Raw genomic sequence first — 27,193 nt, 5'->3', positions numbered from 1 at the left:
TCCCGTTACATTACTCTGTTACTCAAAAAAGTAGTTTCATGACAGTAGTGGATTACTTGGTAACAGATTACTGGCCAACACTGTTGACATGACACGTCATAAAAATGCATTCTGTTCTGCTTCGAAGGGTCCCGCAGGTCCCCAGGGTCCCATCGGTTACCCCGGTCCTCGCGGAGTGAAGGTGCGTTTGATTTCCTCGCCATTGTTTGCGCGACATCGCCGGCCCGTTGTTGTTGTTGTGTTTTAAAACTTGCGCTTTCTCTGTCCCCGCAGGGCGCCGACGGTGTTCGCGGCCTCAAGGGCTCAAAGGGAGAGAAGGTAAAAGCGTCTTAAGCGCCTTGTTTACCAGCCAGGTTATATAAGATTAGGCGAGGATCAATGAAGTTTGGTCAACAACGCTTAATGATAAGTAGACGCTCCGCCAAGTGAAAACAAACCGCTTGTTCGGATTGCACCGGTATAGCGGCGTGCGTCACGTGACGTTCAGTCAGTGTTTGTGTCTTCATGGAGACTTTTTTTCCTTTCTTTTCTTTTTTCAACCCTCAGTTCAGTCCTTGAATGTGAAGCCTCCACGGTGTTCTGTTTGCATGCCGCACCTGTCCCCGGGGCAGCTCCCCAAGTGGTCATTTACTGGCTTGCAGAATTTAAACCATGTTGCTTGTTAATATGCATGATGCTTCATTGAAGATCGATACAGTGTCTTTCGCCCTGTAAAAAAAAAAACATTATCGGACTCTCAACAAAGACCGATATTCGCATCAGGTTTTTTTTTTATTGAATTATTTATATATATAAAAAAAAAAAAAAAAAAAAAGCGATTCAGAAGCTAAACCTGGAGGAGAAAGGTTGTGGGTATGAATAAAGGATTGGCTTTACTTGACTGTGTGAGTTTCAGGCCTGAGATATGATCTGTGCTGCATTATGCATCAGAGTTGCTAAGAAAAGTTAAAAAAAAAAAAAAAAAAAAGAGAGAACAGGCAACAGACTGAGAAAGTGTCAAAGAGAAGGAAGCCAACAGAATATTGGAGCATCTGGTTCCTTCTTCCTCTCGGGTTATTTATTGTATGAATGTGTTTATGAAAACTGGACACCCTCTAAGCTCCGTAACTTTGCAGCATTCTTGCAGGTGCGAAGCTAAAAATGAGTTGATGAAGCGCTGAGCTGCAGGTTCATTAACTTGTTTGAGGTGCTGTTCAGCCGTTTGGCCACTAGGGGGAAGCACAGCTCCTGTGTCTCCGCATGTGTCTGAAAAACTGAAGGAACGTCTGCAAGAAAAGCAAAACTCAACAAACAAGGAAGTTCAGCTTTGATTTTGATTGTTTTGTTTCTCCCTCCACGCAGGGTGAAGATGGTTTCCCTGGTTTTAAGGGCGACATGGGACTCAAGGGAGACCGGGTACGAGCCTGCAAGGAAAAAAAGAAAAAGAAAAAAAAAACACACGAACAACAACAACAACAGCAGCTATGCTAATAATTCTCTCAAACAGGAAATCAGTCGGTTCAAAATGAACTCGCTAACTCTTGTGTCTTTTTAGGGAGAGGTTGGCATGCTTGGGTCTCGTGGAGAGGACGGTCCTGAGGGTCCTAAAGGCCGGTCAGGTCCCAACGGAGAGTCCGGTCCCCTTGGTCCTGCTGGAGAAAAGGTAGGACGGCGGGGAAAAAACAAAACAAAAACAAAAACAATTTTTCAAGCGCACGTGGTTGTTACTGTACTCAATTGTTCTGTCCTGTCGCCGTCTCTCTCAGGGGAAACTGGGTGTTCCAGGATTACCAGGTTATCCAGGAAGACAAGGACCAAAGGTGAGTCAACCAAAAATAAATAAATAAATAAATGAATAAAAAAATAAAAAAAAAGAAACAAGAAAGGTTTCCGGTCCTGGGCGGAACAGCGACAAAGGAACCAGCAGCTGCTCTCGGATGACGAAGGGTTTGCTGAGGCGGCCAAGAAAATTGAAGAGAAAAGAGAAAGTGGAGTGGAGCGAAGCTGAGCTATTGAAACATTTTTTTTTTTTTTTTTTAAAGTGGAAAAACGGAATGTGTTCCTCGATACAGGGCCTGCGTGTTTTCGTCCTTGACGTTTGGAGAAAAACGACTTTACGTTCGTGGCCTTGGTTCATACTTCTGTGAATAAACACGCGGTGTGCGCGCGCCTTGACTATCTAAAAAACAATAACACACACAACAAAAACGGCATCGTGCTGTCACTTTTGCAGTTCTGGCGAGGTGGAATTATGAATTCACTCGTTGCGGTTTTGTTGAGGGCATTTTTTCCCTCTCCTCTTCTTCGAGGTGACAATAATGGCGGAGCACCGCACGCGAACGTGCGACCGCAGTGTAAGAAAGCAGCGAGTCGCCGCTTCCTGAATTCCTAATGCGGCGCGTGGCGAGGCGCTGCAGTGCTCTCTAATCCCAGAACTCTGCCGTCACCTTGTCTCGTGTTTGCAGGGCTCCTCGCGCTAAGCTCACCGTCTTTGTTTTTTTTTTTTTTTTTCCTCACATAAATTTAGATAATTTGCCAAACTTTCGGCGCTTCACCGCCTCGTTAGACACCGGAGAGAATCCAGGGAAGAGGAAAGTTTCTGAATATGATTTGTTCTCCTGCGGGAAGGCGGGAAGATGTTTTTATTTATTTATTTATTTTATTCCTGTTGAAAAAAAAAATCGACACTTTTCTGGAGAAAACTTTGAATTCAAATGCACATCATCGTGTTACATATTGATGCTTAATGAGATACAGTTCCATGCTAGTAAGCTAATCGATGAACATGCTAGTTTTGTCACCTCTCACGCCCCCCCCCCCCCCCATTTTTTTTTTTTTTTTCAATTTCTCCTTCATCCTCTGACAGGGATCGAGTGGTTTCCCCGGATTCCCGGGAGCCAATGGAGAGAAAGGCGGCAGGGTATGAGCCTCACCTCAACACCACATCCAAGCAATATAAATAAAATATACCTGTTTTGATTTGTTTGTTTTCAGAAAAAAAAATGAACTCACACTGTTTGGATAAAAGTATTCAAGTTTTCACTTTAAATTCTTCCACTGTTCCTTTAAAATGTGTGCTTTTGATTTACTGTTGTAGCAGGGCAACGTCATGTGTTTGATTTTTTTTAAGCACATCCAAATGATTTAATGGACAGCAAGGATTCGATAAGTCAAAAAAAAAAATATCGCTGTCAAGATTACCGTCCTTATCAATACATGGACTGCTGCTGAGCTTCCAAGTCATATTTTTTATTTATTTATTTTTAATCCTGTGGATGCGCTACACTCAGCTTAGAATATTTTCAGCCCCCAAAATTTTCCACATTTGGCTTCCAAATGTGGAAAATACTTCCGCAGCATTTATAAGCAGGCTGGTGGCTCCGCTGGATTTCCTTGTGGGAACAGCGTTGCACACTGTGCTGTCACTAATACTAATAAATAACATTAGGAGCGCCGCGTTCAAAGGCGAACTAGCATTGAGTAACTGTCGGGTAAACCACGGCCGATATTGTGCTGAAAGTTTGGCATGTTTTGAGGAGCCGTCTTGAATTCTTGATGTAAACGGAGACTTGCCTTTTTTCATGCAATCTTTTCATGCAAATTTAAGATGTTCCCCGTGCTCTGTCTTTGATGATTTAACAGGGCACCGCAGGTAAACCCGGTCCGAGAGGGCAGCGAGGGCCAACGGTTCGTACATTCATCCACCTCCTTTCATAAACCAGACAGATCAATACGTGTATTGCGTCGCCATTGCCGTTTTAACCCCCCCGGCGTTTTGTTGCGTAGGGTCCTCGTGGAGGACGTGGAGCCAGAGGTCCGACGGGCAAACCGGGCCCTAAGGTGCGACGAGCCCCGCTCGCAGTCCAGGCTAACGGGCAAGCAGACAAACATTAAGGGGTCGGTGTTTTGTGTGTTGCAGGGCACGGCAGGCAACGACGGACCCCCGGGCCCACCTGGAGAGAGAGTGAGTCAGAGCTTTAATAGATACCCCCCCGCTGCTTTACGGTTTAGCATTTCAATTTCTTTCATTTGGACATTGTGTCGAGAATGTAAAACCGCGACTGAAATGAAGAAACCATAACGTTAGCGTTAGCATTTAACATTAGCCTCTTTGGTATAGTTGTTTGCCTTTTAGGTTCAGTTTTTTTTTTGATTGTATAAAATTAAAAGGAGCCCATACTGAACCAAAACACAACAGCGGTCTAAAAATAGTTACTTTTATTTAAGAAAGAAAAAAAAAATGCAATTCTAAAGTGATTGCATTACGTTTATTCCTGAAAAGAGCATTTTTGCCGCAGCATCTTGAGGCACTTTCAAATAGCGCTTACATGTTAGCTGGTTTCATAATTTTGGCTCCAACACCACTGAACTTAACAACCAAATATCAGTGCACACAGGCTTTTGTTCCAGCCTTTTCCTTGCTATGGACCGTGTTTGCATCTTGTTCCTGGGATTTTTTTCCCCCTTTCTTAAGCCTCGTTGGACTGATTTGGTGTTTTCAAGGTTTTGACCATCGCCTGCCAAACAACCTGCAACCTGCTCCTCTTTTGATTACTAAATAATTGCTTTGCCTGGAGCGCCTCCTTGCTTTGAGGTCTGGCAGTATTTCTCTTGCCGTTCGGGCCGACTGAAAAATCGCTTTAAATAAAAAGAACCAAACAGACAAAAAAAAAAAACTAAAGCGTGAGGAACAACACAGAGACGGACGGACGCACATGAGAGAGCACATGGCCTGAAATAGACACGGAGTGGAATGTTAACAAGCCCCAGGTGTGGCTAATCTGAGCAGGGGCAGGTAGGAACAGCTGGTCGGGGGAAGAAACAGGAAGTGTAAAGCAGGATTAGCCAGTCTAGGACCCGTAATACAAAACACTTTTTTTTTTCGATGCAATGGGCCGATGAGTTGAACGTTTGTTTGGGTTCTTTTTTTTTTTATCAGCCTCAGGTGTTTGTCCGGCCGAGCCAAGCATCAGTCAAAAAGTCAAAAGTACAAATAAAAGCTTTTATTGGGTCGTCCAGTAACCGGGAGGTTGGCAGTTCGAATCCCGCTCCGTCCCAGTCTCTGTTGTTGTGTCCTTTGGCAAGACGCTTCGCCCCCACAGTGCCTTGTTTTAACATGAGTGAATGTTTAGTGCTGGTCAAAATGGTCTCTGATCGGCAGCCTCATTTAACAGTTCACCACCACCACCACTGTGAATGAATAATGTTTTCAGTGTGAAGTGCTCTGAGTGCCTTGAAAAGCAACAAATGCATCAGAGCCATTAAAATATTTTTTTTTCCTGGCTATTTGAACGCTCAAGACTTTTGACAAATGAAAACCCATTCTAACAAATAGACGAGAAAAACTAGCCGGCGCATTAAATTCCTGCTCAATTTTTTTCCCCGTCTCATTTTGAAAGTGCACAGTTTTTGTCTGAAGCTCGGCCATTCAAACTCTCAATGCCACGATAATGTGAACGCTCCCAATCGGGAGTACTGAGATCAGAGTCGTGTCTTTGGGGAAGGATAAAACTCCAACGGTGTGTTTCTGCTTGCAAGATAACTACAATATTTTCTTTCCACCTCTTTTCAAACTACAGGGGCCTCAAGGACCTCAGGGACCAGTGGGCTTCCCCGGACCAAAGGGTCCTCCAGTAAGTGTCTCATCCATCATCCATCATCCATCCGTCTACCTTCTACTTCTGCTGCCCTCAGGGTCGTCCGGGGACGCTGGAACCTTTCCAAGCTGCCTTTCGGGCGGGGTGTGGGTTGGGGGGGGGGGTGACGAGTCACCACTTCATCTATTTGAACCATTTGCTTCACTTAAACACCTAAAGGAAGCCCCCCCCCCAAAAAAAGCGGGGCGTTCTCTTTTCCTCCACTCCCTCCAAACAGGCTAGTTTGCAAATGCTATTCGTCGGGGCTAATTCGATTTAAGGAAATCATGAGCGCAGTAATCATGGCAACGGTCCCCCGATTCCGGGGAGGGATCATTAGTCGATCCGCCGTTGAAGCAGAACCTATTTACCCCTCAACTCTCCAGACGGGAGACAAGTGGTAATTTCCACCTATTGATTGCGTCTAGATCCATTACCCAGTCCCCCGGCCACCAATGTTGTTTTTCCTCACTTTTGTCTTAACGAACTCGCCTTTGTCTCAAAGAGGCTTTACCTGAGGAAATCGGTGGCGTCTCGCACTTTTATCGCACTAAATGGAGCTAATTGTATTGTATGGCGGCTGCGACTAACTTGTGAATCTCCTCAACAGGGACCTGCCGGAAAGGACGGACTGCCCGGACACCCAGGACAGCGTGGAGAAACGGTGAGCCCGAAAAATGAAATATCAGGGGAAAAAGGGGGATTCGGCTCCAGGCTTTCGCTTTCGAAGATTTCTCACTCTTGAGATTTACAAAAAAAGAAAAAAAAAGAAAAAGAAAAAAGTAAACGGCGTGACATTTTTCCACAGAAGGCGCAAAAGCGAAAGTATGACATCTCATAAGTTTTTTGGATTTTCCCCAAACCCCTCCCCCCCCCCAAAAAAAGAGCTGATCCGCCACCGCTGCTCGCTCGGTCTAATCTCGCCGTAATCCGACATTTCAATTCCGCGGCGTCGGAAGCCGCTTTGTTTAAATTGCCTAACGAATTTAAAGAGCGTATCGTTTTAGCATCGCTCCGTCTGCGTCCAGGCTGCGGGGAGGACCAGAATCTGATCCGTCCCGCAATTGGACAGTCGGACTTTTCTTTTTCCCCAATGTCAGGCGAAATTGGATCGCAATTGTTTGCCAGAGATTAGCGCAGAGATTAGCGGGAGTGACCAGGCTTCCCAAGATTACGCACGCACACGCACACACACATGCAGGGGGTAACGCTGCACTCTCAGGGTGAATCCAGGTGAATCGCAGCGGCGGTCGCCATCAGACAAATGGGAATCTGCTCAGTTTTTACCTCTTTCATAATTTGCCAGATTTTTTTTTTTTTTTTTTTTTTAATAAAAAGATGCTCTACGTTCGTCGCACCGCTGTTACAGCTTGTCCAAAAAAAAAAAAAAAAAAAAAGAAATTAATAATAGAACAAAGCTGAAAATGATCAGACACAGTTTTTGATGCCTCAGCATGGAGAAGGGATTCCTGCCGTCTCTCAGGCTGGAAGAGAATTGGCAATAAAAACCAAACACAGTCGAGGAAGAAGAATGGAGTTTGTTCGCCCGACTCTTTACCGCAGACAAGGTAATGAGGCACACTTCAGTACGGAAGAGGATTAGGGCCACAAGAAGGGAAAAAAAGATCAATTTTTTTTTTCAAGTTTCCAATTCGAGAATAAAGTTGAAAATTAGAGATTAAAGACGACATTTCGTGAATAAAATTGAAATTGACTGTGGGTAACTGGGTTAATCAACCATCCTTAATCTCAAAATGTCCCCTTTATTTGCGTCGTCTTTATCCACGAAATTTCGTCTTTTTTAATGTTGACTTAATTTAGGAAATTTCGACTTTATCCACGAAATTTCGTCCTCCTCATTGAATAACACATGGCCATAAATCACCACGATCGATAAGGGCCCGGCTCGAGTCAGAAGCCAGCCCAGATGGGCCTTCCACCAGCGCCGCTCTGAAAACTTTGTTTAATTCCAACTGGAGGAAAAAAAGAAAAGAAAAAGTTGCATGGTTGCTCGGTCGGTATTGATCGCTCATGAATTTTCATGACTGGAGGATTTTTTTTCGAAAATCGCATCAGTCGGAGTTGAGAGTCAGCGTGCGGGTGGGCAGGAGATGCTCTCGGTTGCTCAAGGTGTTTATGCGTGTTGCGCAAGCTCATATCCATATCTGCATAAGACGAAAAAAATAAATAAAAAATTGAGTGGCGTCAAGTCAGCAAGCAGCGACTGCTCCTGCAGCTTGTTGTGTGAAATGACCCTGATGTGCATTTGAAAAGGAAAAGCAAATTCAGATTTTACTTGAGACAAACTGTGTCTTTCCGGCTCATCCGAGTCAAACCAAACTTTATTGACATTCACGGCTGTTGCAGATTTCATTCTCGTCCTCTTCAATCCTGCAAAAAGGTTAATAAAAAAAAAAAGCTAAGGAAACAGAAAAGCGTTGATGAATTAATCCCCACAGTGTGAACTAAGAATTATATACAGAAGTCTGTCTACGTTATGTATTGACTCTTGCAATATAACATACATTGTGCAATATTTCGGTCAACATCCGTGAACTGGATAATGAACACGTGTCTATTGACAGCAGTAATGACACAGCAAGTGTGTCATTGAAATGCACTGTTAATATTGTTTTGCCTTCTCTGTCAGGGTTTCCAAGGAAAAACGGGTCCCCCAGGCCCAGGAGGTGTCGTCGGTCCCCAGGTAAGAGAAATGTTTTATTGAACCTCGAATTTATTGCGGCTATTGTTTTTCTTCCTAAAAGAAGAAGAAGAAGAAGAAGAAGAAGAAGAGAGGAGCAACAGAGCAGGAATTTAACAGCTGTTCAGAGAGACAACACCATTGTTGCGGCATCCCAGATGATCACTATATTATTTTGTATGTTCTGTTTTTAAAAAGAAGGCTCATGGGTTTATTTGTTGTTTGCACTCTCCATGAAACTGAATTCTCCACCCCCCCCCCCCAATTTTTTAAATCAATCATCAGCCTGTATTGATGACACACAGCATTAAATGAAGTATAATCTGGCTCTGTGATCGGGTCCTAGGGCCCAACTGGAGAGACGGGTCCCGTCGGAGAGAGAGGCCACCCTGGACCCCCGGGCCCACCCGGTGAGCAGGGTCTACCAGGTGCAGCTGGCAAGGAGGGAGCAAAGGTGTGTGTGTGTGTATGTGTGTGTGTGTGTGTGTGTGTGTGCTCAGTCGGTCACGTGACCTCTCAATTCTCTGCCTAAAGGTGTCAGAGTAGTTTTAGTTCTCGGATCACGTAGAGAAAAATAGATTCCCAAGCAGTAACTTAAAAATAGCAATAAAGTTAGCTTGTTTCCTGTGTTTTACTTTGGAAAAAGGAGACGTAATAGGGTCGGTACGTCGGCAGCGTAGCTTCAGAGTGGCTGTACTTGGGCTTCCCTGCTCAGCCCCGATGTGAACAGTTTGTTTGGGGAGCAGAAACGACATTGCTAACATCCAGGGGACATATTTTGAACAGCAGTTTCTTCAATCGAAAAACACCCCGTTAATGATTACTCTGTGAAAAGTAATGTCATTACTTCTTTAATTACTTTTTTTCCGTAAGTTATCTATCACTCCTAACTTTACCGTTACATTGCTCTATTACTTAAAAAAGTAGCTTAATCTCAGTAGTGGATTACTTAGTAATAGATTACTTGGCAACACTGTCGGTCATTAGACAACCTGCTTTACCTCCTGAGCCACAGTCGCCCCAATGTTTGCCCCAATGGTCGCCCCAATGTCGCCTATATGTTTGACACCCCTGGTCCCTGGCCCATTTTTAACGTATGGTGCCGGGGGGGGGGGGCAGAAATCAACCGCGAAGTGGGCGGCACACTTGCAGAACAAAGGGGGAGAGCCCCCAGGCCCCCTGATGAAAGACCCCCCCCCCCCACGCGGCAGACCCCCGTGCCAAGCGTATTGGACAGACAGCGGCTGTGAAATACGAGTTGGTTTTCCTGCGTGGCTCTTTTCCCAGGACCACGTGATGGAGTGGCCATTAGGAACAGACACTGGCAATTTTGCAGAAATATGGAGCTGCGTGCCCCTCCTCCGCCCTCGACCTCTCCACCTCCCGGCCTGTCTGCCTGTCCCCACAGCGCCACCCAGAACCGCTCGGCCCAACCCCACCCCCACCCGGGCCCTGTATCCTCGCCGGCCGCGTCTCCCACTTTCATTTTCTCTCTGTTTCCCCAGGCGGACGTTTTAATCAAGTCCAAACCCCACCCCCCCCACCCAACTCAACTCACATGCCAACTGCCCCCCCCGCCACCGCCACCCGACACGTGCATTCTAGGAAGCTATATGCGCTTGGCAACACCGACCCGGTCCTCCTCTGTTGCTCTCGGCGTCCTCCGAAAAAGTCAAGCACGTTTGTCAAAGACGAGACGTCGCGCAAGAAAAAAAAAAAAAAAAAAAGACCCGAGAAATAAATGGGTTGCCAAAATTGTTGGCTTTCTTTGAATGCCACCGCCGAGGAAGCTGTAATTGAAGTCATTAATTTGAATAAATTCGGCCAGGTTCTTGCTAATGTGACATTTTTATATTTTATATGTTCCAAGGACTAACATGGCGGTGTGTTTTGATTTGTTTGGGTTGTTTTTTTTCATTTATGTTATAATTTTTTCTTTTTTTTTTACACAAAACGAGCCGTATGCATTGGCTTCAAAGTGACAGCGCAAATGAATCCACGGAAAATGTACATGCGTTCGACATAATTGCAGCTAATGGCCCATTAAGACGGCGGGGAGCAGGGAAGGGGGGTGGCTGGCCAGTTGACAGGCACGCTTCAGTCTCTCGTGGGATCCGCAAGCCATTAGTAAACACTAGATTTGCCCGTCACGTACTTACACATCGGCATTCACTTAATTTCAGCAATTTGAGGTTCTGGTTTTTATCTGCCTGCGGAGAGATTCAAAATGCTTAATTCAGAAGAGTTTTTGCGCGTCCTCTCCTCCCAAAGATCATCATTTACCACGCTGGCACGTAGAATGATGCATTGCTGTGCGGGACTGTTTCAAATTGAATTTGATCAGGGAAGTCTGTTAAAAAATTTATGCAAGAAGCTAAAAAAAAAAAAAACATGTTGCAATTTCTCATGAATGTTTCCTGGCGAGGTCTTTCAAGGGATTGACGCCAGAAACATGTCTGTTTTTGAAGTCAGAAACAGACATCAAAGTCGGCTCTTGAGAGATAGATAGATAGATAGATTTTTAGCTCATATTCTGATCTTTGCATAAAAGAGGAAACTTTGTACACCCAGACCAAACCACTGCAACTATACCGTATCGCAGTGAATTGATTTGTGATCCTTGCCACAAATATTGTTTGTTTTTGTGCACAGGGAGACCCTGGGCCGCAGGGAACGTCTGGCAAAGATGGCCCTCCAGGTCTGCGAGGCTTCCCCGGAGAAAGGGGTCTACCTGGCGCCACGGTAAGAGCCAAACATCAACCGTGACGATTGCTACACTACTGCAGCAGCGTCGGAACCTTCGCCGGGCTCGCGGATAGAATAATTCTAAGCAATAATGGGAGCCACTTTCCATTAATGGTGTGCGATACTGCAAGATTTGGTATTGATCCAATACCAAATATATACAAGTCCACTGTGAATGAATTTTCCCGACCTTTCTTGTGATTTTATTTGTTATTCTGTGGATTATTAATGAGTTAAAACCCCAGACAGAATTCTGGCATTTGTGCCCGTCGCACCTTTAGAGCCAAAGTTTCAATCAAGAGCCAGTTGTTTAAATTGTCACAATCATTTCTTGCGACAGGTACAACACAAAAATCCAAAACCAACCTAATGGGCAAGCATGTAGTCGTTTAAAGATGGTAATAATATACAAATGCAATGTTGAGATACAAATCTAAAGTAGCAATCTTGTTCATCAACGCCGATACCGACGTTGGTATTGATGTTGTCAGTATTTGGATCCAACATTGGTATTGATAGGATCAATATTTTGATCCGATACTGGTATTGATATTATCAATACTTGGATCCAACATTGGTATTGATATTATCAATATTCTGATCCAATATTGGTATTGATATTATCAATATTTGGATCCAACATTGGTCTTGATGTTATCGGTATTTAGACCTAACGTTGGTATTGATATGATCAATATTTCAATAATAAGTGGTAGGGATCAATATGCCCACCACGTGTTTCCATACTCCGTACAACCATCCAGCTGATTCAGGTGACCGGGCGTGACCCTGCATCCCCCTGCTATCACCCGAACTTCTCTTTTCGGGGGAATTGGGAAAAACATTTCGAGATCCCTATTGATGAGATTTTCATTGTTCAGTCTCATTCTGCTGGGGGCGTGGGGGCACACAAGCATTTCTGGGTGTTCCACCTTCGCCAATATGCAGTATTTACTCCATTAAGTATTGAGCGGCGAACAGACGTCCTGCGGGGAGGAGGAGTGTTCTGTCGCTCGCCGGCTCAAGGTCAAACAATAGTCTGCCGAGCGCGCAGCCGGAGCCAGCGGAGACTCGTTACCCGCACTGCCATGTGTTTCGCCTCACTATTTGGAACAACACAGAAGAGGACACACGTACAGAACGTTACAAATCCTCGCACGTTCGAGACGAACTCTGCGTCCGAGAGCGGAGTCTGTTTCCTTCCGATGAGCCACGCGGCGTCTAATTAGAGACGCCGGATTATTTCCCTTCTTCCGTTCTGTCGACCGGGACGCAAAACAAAAGTGTCAATAGCCAACGATCCGTCCGCTTCCGGGTTGGTTGAAAGTGGCTCCCCCAGCGTTTGTCCCGCTGATTGTGTCAGAATGCGTTGAACTGCTGAGTACAACTGCGCGGATTGATTAAAAGTTTCACACGATTTAAGCGATGTTTCTTTCTTTCTCTCTTCTTTTTTTTCCACTTCAGGGTCCTTCGGGTCTAAAGGGTGGAGAGGGACCTCAAGGTCCTCCTGGTCCCGTGGTAAGTTTTCTGCGGTCTGACAGCCAATATGTATTAGGAAAAAAAAAGAAAAAGAAGAAGAAAATGCTCCTTTCCTGTCTGCATTGAACTCGTCTTTTTGTTGTCTTCAATATTTGAGTTGTGTTATTGACTGCTGGGTAGCCTTCCACAATATATTTCATGTTTGACTGAAGGCTGTGTATGCCAAGGGCCTGTAGGGGAAAAGCTTTAAAATTGCTTCAATTTATTGTAGCTAACTGCAAGGTCGTTTTTGACGTTTTCTCTTGACAATTTTGCCGAGGCGACAGGAAATTTGAGCGCTGAATCAATGTTGTTTTGTTCCATGAATATGTTTTAGTGCCCCAAATAAGAATTGGGAGCACTTGGTAGCGCAATAAAAAAAAGGAAAAGAGAGAAAAAAAGACTTAATTCACCATCATGTGGGATTTATTTTGTTTAAGGAGTTTAAATGTGCTCCTCCTGGGTTTCCTGGGTTGCAGCGAGCAATGGTCGCCTCCAAATTGAAATTCGGTCGTGACTTTATTTTTTACTCCCTTATGCACTGCACTCATCATAACAGGTGACATGTTTGCTATATTTGATCTCAGAACAGTATCCTTGACTTGCAGCTTCAGGTTCTCCATAACTTTTGACTGCACTTCTGCTTGAGTGCCAGTAACCAACAATATTAATAATAATAATAATAATAATAATAATAACAATAATAATAATAATAATAATAATAATAATAATAATAATAATAATAATGATAATAACCAAAAACATAATAAAATGAAAATACTTTCATATAATTGCTATACCATTTAATGCTTATATGCAAGTGTCATCAGTTTTTCCCTGTATTTCAGTGCACGAAATACCACAAGCCTGCTCTCCTACTGAGATCCTACTGAGACAAACTCACCAAATACCAGCTGTTACAATAGAACGTTTTAAGTCAATCTAAAGGCAGAGGATAAATGTTTCGGGTGTTCTTGCTGGTCACCAATGTAAAAAAATTGGTCACATTGGACCCTCAACATTATTTAAGGGTGAAATCATTGTTAAGTTTAGGTTCTCAGGAAAAATACATGCGACACATCAATTAATTGTTAATCGATCGATGCGGTCAATCAACTAACGATTAATGAATGAATCCATAATTTGCATCCCTAATTTTGAGATAACGAAGCCAAAGAATACGGACTGTAGTCGCAGTGGCGCTCAAGGCGGACAGTGGGGGGAAAAAAAAAAAATCAAATATAGTAAATTTAGTTATTTGAAGTTGTCTTCGCCGGACTTTTCCTGCTCATTAAGTCATAACGAGAGCGTTGCCAAATCTCACCTCATCCCAGCGCGCGTAGCGATTTGTCACATGGGCGATCGCGCCATTGTTGCTGTCTATCAAGTCTGCCTGCTTCATTTCCTTTTGACACACATGAGAGAGACTTCGGAAAAAACATAACACACAAAATAACCGCGGAGCCTTCGTCAGGAGAGCATCCATATGGTGCGTCACGGTGTTGAGCCGACTACGTTTTGTTTTTTTTTCCCTCCTGGATGCATCACTCGGGTCCCAGAGCTGGTATAGCAAGCACTATACTGCTGTGCTGCTCTGATCTTCTTGCTTGGACTGCGTGGTGCTTCTTCTCTTGTCTCCATGGTAACGTTAACGCCACCGACGAAAGTTTTTTTAAGTGTTTTTTCTTTTCTTTTGACTTTGGAACCACCGGTTGATTTTTTTTTTATATAACAAGACAACAACATTTTCTGTGCCAGATCAGATTTATGGACTTTGACATGAATATGTAAATGGAAGCCAGTAGGAAGTAACCTGCACCGAAAGCTTGCATGTTACATGCCAGGGTTGAAAATCGAGAGGCTTTATTCTGAAAATGTCAGCGATCATGAGGACAAGACGTCACGTTTTTGACCTCCTGGATCGTCGGAGGAGCTTAAATGTCGTTTCACAGTGGATAAAATGACCGATGGCGGCGCCTATGAGAACATCCATCATGAGTGAGCGTGTGCAACCAAGTGTCGCACCTCACAAGGACTCAGAACATTTCCCTTTCTGAAACTCTTAATTCAATTCAAGTCCGTTGACCCAGCAGGTAGGACAGAGGTGTCCGGCAAATGGCACATTAAGACAGTAGACCAGGTATTGGTCATATCTAGTCCACATCCGGACTAAAACTAGTTCCTGACTAGATTTCTCCTCACCACCTATCAAAATATTTGCATACTTGTCAAAGGAACCGTATTGAGAAGAGCCCAGTGTGTCTCTTTTTGATTTGGCTAGAAGAAGCACCAGCAACACCAGGGTCACTTTGAAAGATCTCGACCGAGTCAAACCCACTGCAGTATGACGCGATGCGCTGATACTCCGCACCCACCAAACAGCTTTTTGTTTTTTGTTTTCATGTTTTATGAAAAAGTCCTTCAGAGAGCATATTGTCTGTTTCGCTCAGGTTTTAGAGAACACCTCCAAAGGCAGCCTTAAATCTTTGACGGCTTTGTTCCCGGGTGTGTGTTTTTTAGCTCGGCTGCGTGTTCCCCCCCTCCCCTGTGAACGGGAACTTCAATCGCACGCAGGCATCCGTTAATTCAGGGGAACGGAGATAAAAAAGAAAGGAGGAGTGTCATTCATCACCGTGTTTTTATGGACGCGGGTGAGCGGCCAGCTCCTCTTTTTGCGGCCGCCTTTTTTGGTTCGAAATGTGCCGTGCGTCTTTTTTCTTCACTTATTTTGTGTTGTCGGGGTAGCGCGTGGCTCTGAGCTCGCAAACACAACACAGCCCCCGGAACATCAATGGGCCAACGCCGCATAATGCCGAGCCGCTTTTAAGGAGCCGCGCTGCTTTATTTGAACTTAAAAGCCGGCTGCCGCCATCCGCCGTTCCAGTTTCCTGCTTTCAAAAGAGGTTCTTTATGTGTGTGTGTGTGTGTGTGTGTGTGTGTGTGTGTGTGTGTGTGTTTGTATGTATGTGTGTAGGCGTGAACGTCTATCGATTTGTTTGCCGCGGAACCAAGTTGCGCGCTTCTTTGAACGTCTTAATGGCACCCGTCATTGTCATCCCCTGCGAGGTGTATTTGTGCGTAGGCTGACAAAACTACGACGCATAAATGATAAAAGATGATTTTCAAAAAAATGTGTTTTTCACTTTCTGCCTCTTTCAGGGTTCTCCTGGCGAAAGAGGTTCTGCCGGCGCAGCTGGCCCAATTGGCCTGTCGGGCCGACCTGGTCCTCAGGGTCCTCCGGGTCCTGCTGGAGAGAAAGGAGCCCCTGTGAGTTTGTCGTTCTCACAGGAAATTGGTCAATTCCGGCTCTTCCTCCTCGGTTCAACTGTTCCGAACCCGTGACGTGTGAACTGAGAACTCTGTTGTCTTTTTAGGGCGAGAAAGGGCCCCAAGGTCCGGCTGGCCGTGATGGTGTCCAGGGCCCTGTTGGTCTGCCTGGTCCTGCTGGACCTCAGGGACCACCTGGAGAAGACGGTGACAAGGTCGGCCCATCATCCCATGTTGTTTCATTGTGCCCATCAGAAGTAATTTTTGCAGTAGAACCCAGTCTGAGCCACAATAACTAAAGTGTTGTGCGTCTTTCATGCAGGGAGAAGTAGGAGAGCCCGGTCAAAAAGGAAGCAAAGCCGACAAGGGTGAACAGGTATGTTATTGGGTTACCATGCCCAATATTCATGATTATTCTTTCCTTTTAAACCACCAAGTCATACAAGAGCATGATTTGATGGGATGCAGTAGCAACACCTTTCTTTGTTTATATCCAGGGTCCTCCTGGTCCATCTGGTCTCCAAGGTCCGATCGGCGCCCCTGGTCCTGCTGTAAGTACAAGAGTCCTTCCAAGGACTCGGATAACTTTGCCCTACTTGGTAAACAGCTGCGCGGCAGTAATCCCTTTGGAAAAATGACTTGCCTAAGTAAACAGATGTTGAGGAAAGTTAATTTTCTCTTGGTTTTATTTAGGGAACTTCGGGTCAGATGTGGCGTGTGAAAAATGAGCCTGGTGCTTTTCTATGGAGACTGCCGAATGAAAGAATCGGTCAAAGTCTGTGCTGATGTCACATTAAAGGGAAATGATTTGGGGACAAATGTAGAAATAAACTAGCGAATTTGTTGTACAAATGCGGAAAAAAAACTAGCGAATAAAATAAAAAACAACTTGGGATCGCAACCAGGACTTGCAATCTACCAACTTTGTGCAATGAGAAAATATGTTTTCAGTACCGAAGTAGAACAAGTCAGTAACTGTTGCGTCAGCATGCATTCACTTGAAGTTGCATGTTGCAATTAGTTAATTGTAAGCTAAAACGTCGATAGCATAAAAAAATTTAATTTTGCTAATTGAATTTCCCTATTTTTGTTTATGGATATGGAAAACAATGTTGACGAAATGCTTGACTTATGGACAAGAAGCATTATTATTATTATTATTTTACAAACTGGACTATATAAACAAATAATTGATGCGTTTCTTTTCGGAACCCCAGGGAGGCGATGGAGAGCCCGGTCCCAGAGGTCAGCAGGGTATGTTCGGACAGAAGGGAGACGAAGGTGCCCGAGGTTTCCCTGGACCCCCCGGACCCATCGGCCTGCAGGTGAGTCCATTCGCCGGCGTGCATAAATCCAAACGGCGCACAAATATATGCGAATTTTCGCAGTAATCCTCCGCAATACGGTTCGTAATCTTCCTTTAATCCTGTTTGTGTTGGGTAAACACGCCAGCGGGCCGTACGGCCGTAACTCTCTCCCCGTGCATTCGGAATGAGTTTTTCCGGACAGCCATACGAGCTCGGCGCTCAATTACAAGAGGCCGCATGACGTCTCATTGTTTTCATTTGCGTTTTACGGCTCTTGTCCTGTAAACGTGAGTTAACCGAAGCGATACGTTTAATCGCCCTCCTCTGAACATAAAAAGCGTCCACTGTTCAGACTAATAAGTAGCACTCATCCAGCAATTTGCTTCTTTTTTCCCCCCTTTTTTTCTAACTTGTAGCTGTTACATAGAATTAGGAGCATCTCCTCATTCTGGTGTCAACACATGCAGTCCTTTATGAGCCTTCACGCTTCTCATGCGCCACATGGCGTTTGCAAAAGTCACACCAGGGGACTTGGACTTGGACCCTGTGCAATGTGACGTTCATGCGAAAAGAGAAAGAAGAAGAAGAGGAAGAAAAATCATCGGGGAAATTTGCATAATTACAGCAACAATACAATTGAAAAAAAGGAAATAAAATAAGATAAGATAAAATAAAATAAAAGCTACTCCCCCCCGAAATAGAAAAAATGCAAACACACATGCGCGCATACACAAGGCTGCCCATGTGCCTCTGCTTTAATTGGATCCACGGCGTGTAAGGGTTTGTTGACTGAGCATTTCACCCCGCGGTAACTAATCATTTCAGCCTCACCCCCCTTTCCAGCCTCAACACCTGCAGAAGACACGGGAGAGCAGCCGCCGCTGTTTACCAAGGTGTATAATGGGATGTTAGTGTTAAAAGACGGGCGATGTTGGGAATTAAAAAGGGAGTACGTACGAACAGAAGTGCGCTTCGTGATACCCGCTCTGATAACCTAACGAGGTCGAACCCTGACCTCGGTCGAATCCCATCCGCTTATCAATCACCCGCTTCTTCGGGGATTGACTTCCCCGAGCGGGAAGCAGCCAAGTTACACCAAGATAACGATGCGACGGTGCCGCTCATTGTTTACGCATCCCCGTCTCTGCAGCACTGGGCGTAATGCACTCGTAATTGGGAGCAATTCACCCGCCGTCGCGATTCAGCTAATTGCGCGGACTGGCCCCACGGATAGACAGCTCGAGTCCTGGGCACCTGCTGCATAATGAGTGGCATCGCTAACAGTGTCAGATTAGCGGCGACCTTCGCTACGTGAGCTTTTTTCTCTGGGCGCGGCGGCTAGTTGGCGCTCTGTGTTTCTTCGCGCCCCTGCCTCCGTGCATTTTCTCCAAACACAGACGGCTCTTTCTCCTCCAGGTGGTCGTCTGTGAGGTGTCTGAGCTTGTGATAGGTAGCAGCAGAGTTTCAGCGCGTATCTACAGCAACGGCGCAGAGTCTAAATCAGGAACACCCACGCACAGGTTTTTTGAATCGCGCCGATCACCCATGGAGACGTGAAAAACTTTTAAATTCATACACAAGGCCCTGAAAGAGGCTGCTTGTTTTTCCAAGAACCCCCGAGCGAGCATGGAGAAGTCATCCGCACCATGGCAAGTAGGGGTGGGAATCGCTAGGTACCTGACGATTCGATTCTGATGCAGAGGGCGACGATGCAATTAATCGTGATAAATCAAAAATCGTGATTAAATCGCGATTAATCGAGAATCGTGATTAAATCGCGATTGTCGATTAATTGCATCTATCACGATGCATAGTCTATTGGAACGCAAAGTCCCAATAGACTTTGTAATTGGCCTCGCCCCTTTGTGACTGAATTGCTAGCTTTGTTCTGATGGTTGTCTGGTTTGTGGCAACTGGAGGATTTTCCGTCTTTTCCTCCAAATGCGGGTGCCAGCAGGCGATATATGTTCCTCATGTTTGTCGCGTTCCCACAATATTTGTGAACCTTGTAAAACCCAAAATGCTGCCACGTGCTGGCTTTAAATCCTGAAGGAGCCGGGATTGCCACGATTCGCAATGTGTTAATCGTGATTAATCTAAGAATCAATTCTTTTCACCCAGTCCTAATGGCAAGGTTTGCAGAAAGCCGAGGGGTGCCTGCTTATCTCAACCATGCGGCAACCTGAAGAAACACCCCCTGTGACAAGTTGCAAGGACAATTATGTCCGCTACACCCCAGAATTTCTGTTTTTATTCCACAATTCACCTCGATCTGATGACACGTCACACTGTAGCGATCACAGCAAAAATAATATTAATGATGCATTGAAGTCCGCCATGTCGCACACAGCGTTTTCGTTTAATATTTCACGGGACAGCTAATAGGCCTGGGCTGCAGTTAAAAGGAGGATTTAAGTGTGTCATTAATGCATGCTCTGGCCCCACAGACACGTTTAATATTTCACCGCGCCGCCGCAGTGAGCTCCGGCAGTCAGACCCTAAACGCCAAATTAAAACCCCGAGCAGGAACAGCTGGCGGGACGGCGCTCAGCGGTGCAAACAAGATTAAATTATTAACCGAGCCAACCTGCTTCCGAGACGGCCATTATCTTTTCGCTCATCTAATTGTGTTTTCCCGCACTTCTCAGGGGCTCCCCGGACCGCCTGGCGAGAAAGGGGAGAACGGCGACGTCGGCCCAATGGTAAAACACTCACCTGCATCCTCTTCAGTATCCTCCCGAGCACCTAAACGCACTTTATAACACCTCTGTATCGCTCTTATTTTGCAGGGCCCTCCAGGTCCACCTGGTCCCAGAGGTCCCCAGGGTCCCAGCGGAGCGGATGTAAGTCCACCGACAATTTCATAAGCTGCATATCTACCTATTTTCCACAGTTTGCACACTAAATCCTTATTTATCTTATATTCCAACGACTGGATGTCACCTCGCACCTTCCAGGTGGAGCACGATGATTAATTTCCCCATTTTCTTTTCCCCCTCCCTTGCCACAGGGTCCTCAAGGACCTCCAGGCGGAGTCGGCCCCGTGGGATCTGTGGGTGAGAAGGTAAGCCCTGAAACAGCAGCGGAGGATGCCGGTCTGTCATCTCAGCATCACGTTGGTGGCTCTGCCCGTATCAGGACTCAGTCTTGTTTAACTCCCGCGCTTTATTCCCCACATTTCTTCGGTCCGCGTCATTGCCTCGACAAACCGTAATGTCTATTTTTGCAAGGTCTCACTCCGACTTTGCCGTTTTCTGAAATGTAAACGCCCAATGTTCCTTTCAGCGCCTTTGCTTAAGCGACAGTCGACATCGTGGCTTTGCCGTGGCGCTCGTGAACTTTCGCGACGCTTCGGATCAAAGCGGAGGCGTGTGCGGCGTCAAGGCTCTGACATTGTCTCTGATTGCAGGGTGAACAAGGTGAGGCTGGAAACCCGGGAGCCCCTGGAGAGCCAGGCACTTCGGTGAGTGAGCTGTTCCTGCCTGTTGCTAAATACAGCATCTTACACAATGTCTCCAAGTTGAAGCGTTGCCACTGAGTTAGCAGAAAAACTCACAGTCTACAGGCCCAACAGGGGGCGCCTCTCTTGAACTATTTTTTTTTCTCCACGTTGAAACATATTCTCGGCAGGTCGCCCAAAATACTTTGTTGTAGATGTGCCGTTCTTGGGTTTAGTAGCTTGCCGAGGTGCAAGTGGGTCTTTAACCCACTTGTGTTTACATTTAGATTCTATTTTAGAATTAAGTTAGCATCAAATCACCTAAGAAGAAGTTTTAGCTGTTAGCTGAAAGTTACAAAAGCTCCTTTAAAGACGGTGTGTTTAATAGTTCGCTAAGTTCAAGTCAAGACTTTCAAATAATTGCTCTCTCCAATGAATGACCCATTTTTCAATTACTGCCCTTATTGGTCCGAGTGAGCACCACACATTGCTTTCTCCTAACAACAACAGCATTGTTTTTTTCACAAGTGGCGCTGCCTCATTATTCTCCCCCCCTTATGATTAAGATATAGCTGCAATAAATAGAGACCATGTTGCCTTTTTATCCTAAGACACTGATTGTAGGTGCTAATGAGTTTGTTTCCATTCATGTCAGTTTTTCACCGTCACATGGAAAATTAGCCAGTTTGTTCTCCAATCACTCTTATTCGTATTGACTGCGGGGATCCAGCCGAGCTGCAGCAGCGCCGCTTCCGTTTTTCCCCCGCTGGAGGCTAAATTAACCAATGAAGCCCATTGGGGCTGTTGGCAGGAAAAGACGTCCTCTAGTCTTGCGCCAACAGCAGTTACACTGCTGGAGGGGGATGTCATTCCTTTTTTTAAAACTGTTTTCGCAATGTAGGGGATGAGTTTTCATGTCTGCAAAGCCAGAAATGCAGCAACCAATCAGCTTTTTTTCCCGAATCTGTGAGCGATTTGGCGAAAACGCAGAGCGCCCGCAGGATTTATCGGATGCTGCTCCGGTGATTTGAAGAGAAAACGCTGCACTATCCTACCGGCCCTAAGTGAGTTTCTGGGAGAATTTTCGACTGATTCCGAAGGCAGATATGAAAATCCTCGTACTGCTTCCAGTCAAAGACGGAGTTTAGTTCTAGTTTGGGCTGTTTGTCAAATCGAACAATCATATCGAAGAGCTGGTGGTGCTCCGGTGAACTCCGAACTTCCTTTTTGGGCTCTGCTTGGACCAGACTCCCGAATCAACCGTCTTGGAATTAACACCAAATTTTTAACAACTATTCGACCGCTAACAGGGACCTAAAGGCGAGAGGGGAGAGAAAGGAGAGGCTGGACCACCCGGAGCCGCCGGACCTGCCGGTGCCAAAGGACCCTCTGGAGATGACGGTCCAAAGGGAAACCCTGTAAGTCACTGTCGGACCGGATCAGACGTTGAGCCGGACAGGAAATGTCCCCATCTGGCCGCCTCTTGGCAGGCGTTTGCTGGAAAGCTTTTTTATTAGTGGTGGGGGTGGAGAGGGGGGGGTCGTATTTTATTTTTGTCAGTAATGGAATGCAGCAACATGCCGCGGCATCACCACCGACCGCTGCAACGCCTCTAGTTTCCTCCTGACACGTTTCGTTCTTCTCCCTTCGAGGGCCCCGTCGGATTCCCTGGAGACCCAGGCCCACCTGGAGAGCCGGGTGTCGCTGTAAGTTCCCCTCGGTTAAAATGAAAATGAAAACTTATTTGTCCTTGTAAACAAGCGGGCTCGGCTCCACACATTTCATTTTATTGCAATTTTTTTTTTTTTTGCAGGGCACTGATGGAGAACCAGGAGAGAAGGGAGAGGACGGTGAAGGCGGTCAACCCGTAAGTTCCTCTCAGAACTTTATTCTTTCGCTCGAGCGAGTCCTGACCGGACTTATCGGGTTTGCGGATTCATTAGGTACGAATAGAGGTAAAAAGCCAGACACTAATGCGCCGCCCTTGTGTTAAGTGAAACATCTCTCATTAATATGTATGAATGTAAATTAGCCTTTTTCGCTGCCAAAGATAGTCCTAATAAATATTGAGGGTACGTGTTCGGATTTCTTGGTTGTTTTTTTTTTAACTCTGATTTGCTGCCGCAGTAAATTGTGTTGAGAGGCTGTGTTGAGTCGGAATAAATTATAAACAAAAAAAGAAAAAAAAAGAAGCCGCTAAATTCTGTCACTCTGCCCAAATCCGTACAAAATTGAGATGTTTTGAAAGATACAATAAAGATTGTTTTGTTTGCCTGTTTTTTAGGGACCACCAGGTCCATCGGGAGAAGCCGGCCCACCAGGACCCCCTGGCAAGAGAGTAAGTCTGGCACACCGAGACGGAGCGTTCTCACCGTCCTCATTGGCATTTCGTCAATGCACCAACGAGTCGTCCTGTCGCAAAAGAAGAGGAAAAAACACAAACCCGCCGGCCGATTGCATCCGTCTCCGTTAACGCCGCGAGACGACATCAAACCCGTGTGAAACACTCGAGGAGCAGACGGATGGACGCACGATCACCGACGGCGCTGCTGCCCGCTCTCGGACACCAGCGCCCCTGTCTCCGTCTTGGCAGCCGAGCAAGGGGCTTCATTCATTTTCATTAGAGGCTGGAGTGGGGGGGAAAAAACCCGAGCGAGAAAGATTTAAGGGGGTTGGGCCGTCAGGCTGTCGGCGAGAGGAATCCACCTCAAAGCCAGTCGAGAAATGAACGACGAGATCTTTTATCCTTAGCGAGGAATTGAAAAGGCTGCAAAGAAGAAATAAAAAGCGAGGCCGCGCGTTTCCAACGTATTTACACCGCGCGAGAGCGGCGAGGGGACAACGAGAGAGCTTGCGGCGACTTCAACGGAGTATCGATCCGCGGCTGCTCGAAGGACAATAAAGCGCACACCAGACGTGTCGCTGACGTAAAACCACCGCAGCGCAGCGCGAAGAAGTGGTGCAGCATTGCGAACCCCCCCGGAGGGGAAACAAAATAGGGAAATTCAAAGAATTGAGCATCTCCTTATGATGATAATGAGACTGCAGACTTTGGAACATTGATTACGAAAGGATCTGATTACATGAAACGTTAATGGGTCTCTCTCATCTAAATCATCTAAATACCACTAAAAAAGTGGAGCCTGGAATGGTAAACACCCTCAACAAACTCAGCTCAGCTCCGAGCTATGGCATCATTTACTCTACTCAGACATTGCTGCTGTGGCATTTAGGTTTGTGTCATAAAATGTCATCAAGGCTGCCTCCGCCGACTCATTGCCATTATAAGAAAAGGAGAATAAGACAAACAGTAAGTGGCAATTCAAGCAAAAATGTCACGACAAATGCTGAAATTAGTGCTCCGCACAAGTGGACTGCACTCGGGCGTGCTGCATTAAAGTCCAATGACAAAATTATAATAATACATTTTATTTGTATAATGCTTTTCACAAAACTCAAAGACACTTTACAGGTCCATTAAGTAATGAAGAAGGAAAAAAAAAAAAACAGTACATAGAAAACTATCAGCCAATGAAAACGCGAGGTACATTAAAATGACAGGAAAACAAACAGATCCAAAGAATTCGAGGTTGGAGATTTGGGACGCGGCCGCTCGCTCAACACCCCGATATCCCAGAGATCCCTTCCCAGTGCACTGGGCGGGGGGGCAGAGGCGGCGCCGGAGTCGAGGCGGCGGCTCATTAGCATATTTCCAATATGATGCAAAGCTCGACATCCACATGAAAATGAGGATCTATTCTCCGGAGCAAACGACTGCATCTCAAAGCCGGACTCCCCCGACTCAATCCAGCCGGGGAGGGCGACGCGCCGTGCATTTTGAAAGTGGGTCTGCTAAGGGGGGGTTGCGGGGTGATTGCTTTCCTAACGTGTCCAATCAAATTACCATTCCGAGTATTAAGCGCGGTATCGGCACACGCTGCTCCTAAATGGCCTGGGGATTATGGTAAGTAAAGGGGGCTATTTTATCACGCGCGGGTCTTTAATCGCTAAAGGGGGAGGAAAAAAAAAAAAAAACATCATTTGAAATGACCCCCGCAAACCCCTCCCTCCCCACTCGCCCCCTCCCTCCACTCCCTGGCAGGTGGCTGCTGCTTTACATACATAATTTTCGACGGCGGAAGTTGTTCCCCCTGGCCCTGTTTTTGTGTCTCCTCAGCAATTTTTTGCCACTTTGCAGAAATCCTTTATCCTCCTCAGTCCGGCACGGATTTCTTTAAAGAGCCAATTTAGCACAGTGGCAAAAATTGAGCTGGAGCTGATTTACCTAATGGCCTGATGATGGCCCGATGCAGAAGATGTATTCCGCTTTTCCCTGGAATAACTGGAAAGAAAACCGAGCTCATCATTAACTCTTTACTCGCTTCCCTCAGTTGCTCCTCTGGCTGGTTGATTCAATTACGGACAACGTGCGTCTGTCCCTCGACTCGAGGGGCAAACCTAAATACCGACTCTGTGCATGCCAGGGGTTGAACCTGATTAGGAGCCCTGCCTCTTGACTGCTCACGCGAGGTCGGGGGTCAAAGCGGCTCCTCAGACGGGAAGCAGTCCGACGTTCCAGCACTCGGGCCTCTCCGTCGGCCACGTCGGAGAGGAGTTTGAACGGCGGACGACCGGAGGCGGGACGGGAAAGAGAGGAGCGGACGAACGGAAGACGACCCCCGACCGCCGGCAGGCGTTTCCTGCGACTTCAAGTCGCAAATAGATCTTGACGGAACCGAGGCGGCCCATGTCCGAGAGCATTGGGTTACCGTCCCGTGATTTATCATTCGAGACAACTGTTCGATGTGAAATGTAATCAAAGCAAAGACAAATGACAAGCGGCCGTGGGAGGCGGGGGGGTGGTGGTGGGGGGGGGGGGGGGGATTGACCCGGGCGGAAGCCCTCTCGTCGGTGATCATTCCTCGTTTGCAGGCCGTCCGTTCAGCACGCACGCCTTCCCGACACGCACTTGATTTGTCTTGACTGATTGACAGAGCGTCGGAAGGCCGCTGACGACACGCGGGCGTTGGTGCTGCGTTTAAAAAACGCTCTAAACCGTATCCTGTCCTGTCTTCCTTTCTCAGGGACCCCTGGGAGCTGCCGGTGCAGAGGGCAGGCAAGGAGAGAAGGGCTCAAAGGTAACAAAAATCAATTCACCCTCCCTGCAGCAGAGCCGCCTCAGCAGCAGTGTTTTTGTATTTCAGAAGAGACGCAACGGAATCGTTACTCGATAAAGTAATGATGATGTAGTTACCATTTATGCCAGAGTAATCCCGTTCCATTACTCTGTTACGAAAAAAGTAGCTTAATTACAGTAGTGGATTACTTAGTCAGCGCTGCTCTGCAGGTCCCTGACCGCTTCCCTATTGTTGGGCTCCACTGGGCTCCATTGAAAGACAAGAGGAGCAAACTGTGTATTTCACTGGTCACACTTTGCCTTTTTCTCAACAGTGGCACTACAGTCATTACGCTCCCAACCTGCTTTTAAGGACACGTTGTTCTGTGTGCAAAAGCGGAATTAGCATAGCTTGGTGCACCGTGATGCACTTGGAGCGAACTAATCAGCTGCATCACTATAAAAAAACAACAAAAAAAATATATATATTTTTAAGGATCAAATTTTACTTTCCTGTTTAAAAAACAAAAAAAAAAACCCTTTCGAATGGCCGGGCTGAGCCAAACAACAAGTGCAAGATTCCTGCGTGCAATAACCGGCGTGACACTAAGTTGCTCCCGTCTGGCGCGGAACCTGTAAATACACTCGCAGATATTGCCTCCTATCCCCGGCGCATATTGACGTCCTGCGCGTTTCCCCAAATCCGCTGCGAAGCACGCAATTACGCCAGCGCAGCAGGCAGGCCGCGGCATCACCTCTCGTAGACCTCATTTTGGGGGAGGGGCTGTGTGTGTGTGTGTGTGTGTGTGTGTGGGGGGGGGGGGCGGCGACACTTGATAGCTTGTTTACTCTCCTACACTCCTGTCTCCGCACACTGCATAATGCTGCGACCCACAGCAGCAAGCTGAATCCCTTTGAAAACGCTCAGGGATTTAAGGAGAGAATTGAGAATTCTTCACAAGATCTGAAGTGTGGCTGCAGGGTTAAAGTGGCTTTTTGCTCGTGTGGAATGTGTTTTTTTGGGGGGTTGGGGGGGTTTTGTCACCTCTGTTGTAATTTCTTGGAGGATTCGGTCGGAACGAAGCCGCTGATTGTCACCAAAACTCTCCTGTAGATGGTCATTCTCTTGAGCCGTTGCAAAATGGGGGGGGGGGGGGGAGAGATCGATCAAATGCGAGAGCGGGCGACTATGACGCCTTGCAGCGAGAAGGTCGAGAAAGTATTACCATGACAGCTGCTAATGACTTACATCATTAATTTGTGAAGGTCCCATGTTATGCCCATTTTTAAATCTTTATTTTATTTTACCCACAAATGAAGTCCGCTGATGCGCTTTGCATGATAATTGTCCCAAAAAAATGGAGAAAAAAAAAAAAGAGGCCTTGCTTAGCCCTCTGTTTGCTGCCCGGTTGAAACTTCTCCGTAAAACGAACGCTCACACATGGGGAGCAACCAGCAAACTATTACAGAATACATAAAACTGTT

The 27,193-nt window shown here is 46.2% G+C and overlaps 1 protein-coding gene across 6 annotated transcripts in view; it reads left to right on the top strand.

The window, feature by feature from the left end:
- The window catches only part of col11a1a (collagen, type XI, alpha 1a), a 64,275-nt gene that overhangs the window by 28,524 nt on the left and 8,558 nt on the right, over nucleotides 1-27,193 (top strand). For all 6 annotated transcript variants that reach the window (XM_076013703.1, XM_076013704.1, XM_076013707.1 and 3 more), the window contains 29 exons: nucleotides 128-181; nucleotides 274-318; nucleotides 1,342-1,395; nucleotides 1,535-1,642; nucleotides 1,746-1,799; nucleotides 2,846-2,899; nucleotides 3,622-3,666; nucleotides 3,766-3,819; nucleotides 3,899-3,943; nucleotides 5,559-5,612; nucleotides 6,226-6,279; nucleotides 8,266-8,319; nucleotides 8,663-8,770; nucleotides 10,969-11,058; nucleotides 12,526-12,579; nucleotides 15,739-15,846; nucleotides 15,954-16,061; nucleotides 16,169-16,222; nucleotides 16,344-16,397; nucleotides 17,064-17,171; nucleotides 19,802-19,855; nucleotides 19,943-19,996; nucleotides 20,164-20,217; nucleotides 20,563-20,616; nucleotides 21,903-22,010; nucleotides 22,245-22,298; nucleotides 22,406-22,459; nucleotides 22,877-22,930; nucleotides 25,677-25,730. In XM_076013703.1, coding sequence (XP_075869818.1) covers nucleotides 128-181; nucleotides 274-318; nucleotides 1,342-1,395; nucleotides 1,535-1,642; nucleotides 1,746-1,799; nucleotides 2,846-2,899; nucleotides 3,622-3,666; nucleotides 3,766-3,819; nucleotides 3,899-3,943; nucleotides 5,559-5,612; nucleotides 6,226-6,279; nucleotides 8,266-8,319; nucleotides 8,663-8,770; nucleotides 10,969-11,058; nucleotides 12,526-12,579; nucleotides 15,739-15,846; nucleotides 15,954-16,061; nucleotides 16,169-16,222; nucleotides 16,344-16,397; nucleotides 17,064-17,171; nucleotides 19,802-19,855; nucleotides 19,943-19,996; nucleotides 20,164-20,217; nucleotides 20,563-20,616; nucleotides 21,903-22,010; nucleotides 22,245-22,298; nucleotides 22,406-22,459; nucleotides 22,877-22,930; nucleotides 25,677-25,730 — 1,899 coding nt within the window. The remainder of the gene's footprint in view (nucleotides 1-127; nucleotides 182-273; nucleotides 319-1,341; nucleotides 1,396-1,534; nucleotides 1,643-1,745; nucleotides 1,800-2,845; nucleotides 2,900-3,621; nucleotides 3,667-3,765; nucleotides 3,820-3,898; nucleotides 3,944-5,558; nucleotides 5,613-6,225; nucleotides 6,280-8,265; nucleotides 8,320-8,662; nucleotides 8,771-10,968; nucleotides 11,059-12,525; nucleotides 12,580-15,738; nucleotides 15,847-15,953; nucleotides 16,062-16,168; nucleotides 16,223-16,343; nucleotides 16,398-17,063; nucleotides 17,172-19,801; nucleotides 19,856-19,942; nucleotides 19,997-20,163; nucleotides 20,218-20,562; nucleotides 20,617-21,902; nucleotides 22,011-22,244; nucleotides 22,299-22,405; nucleotides 22,460-22,876; nucleotides 22,931-25,676; nucleotides 25,731-27,193) is intronic.

This window comes from Nelusetta ayraudi, unplaced genomic scaffold (genome assembly GCF_046127955.1).
Source record: "Nelusetta ayraudi isolate G7.1 ecotype Tasmania unplaced genomic scaffold, CSIRO-AGI_Nayr_v1 ptg000155l, whole genome shotgun sequence".
Taxonomy (NCBI): Eukaryota; Metazoa; Chordata; class Actinopteri; order Tetraodontiformes; family Monacanthidae; genus Nelusetta; species Nelusetta ayraudi.
Note: the sequence above shows the minus strand (reverse complement) of the source record. Positions and strands in the feature narration are given on the sequence as shown.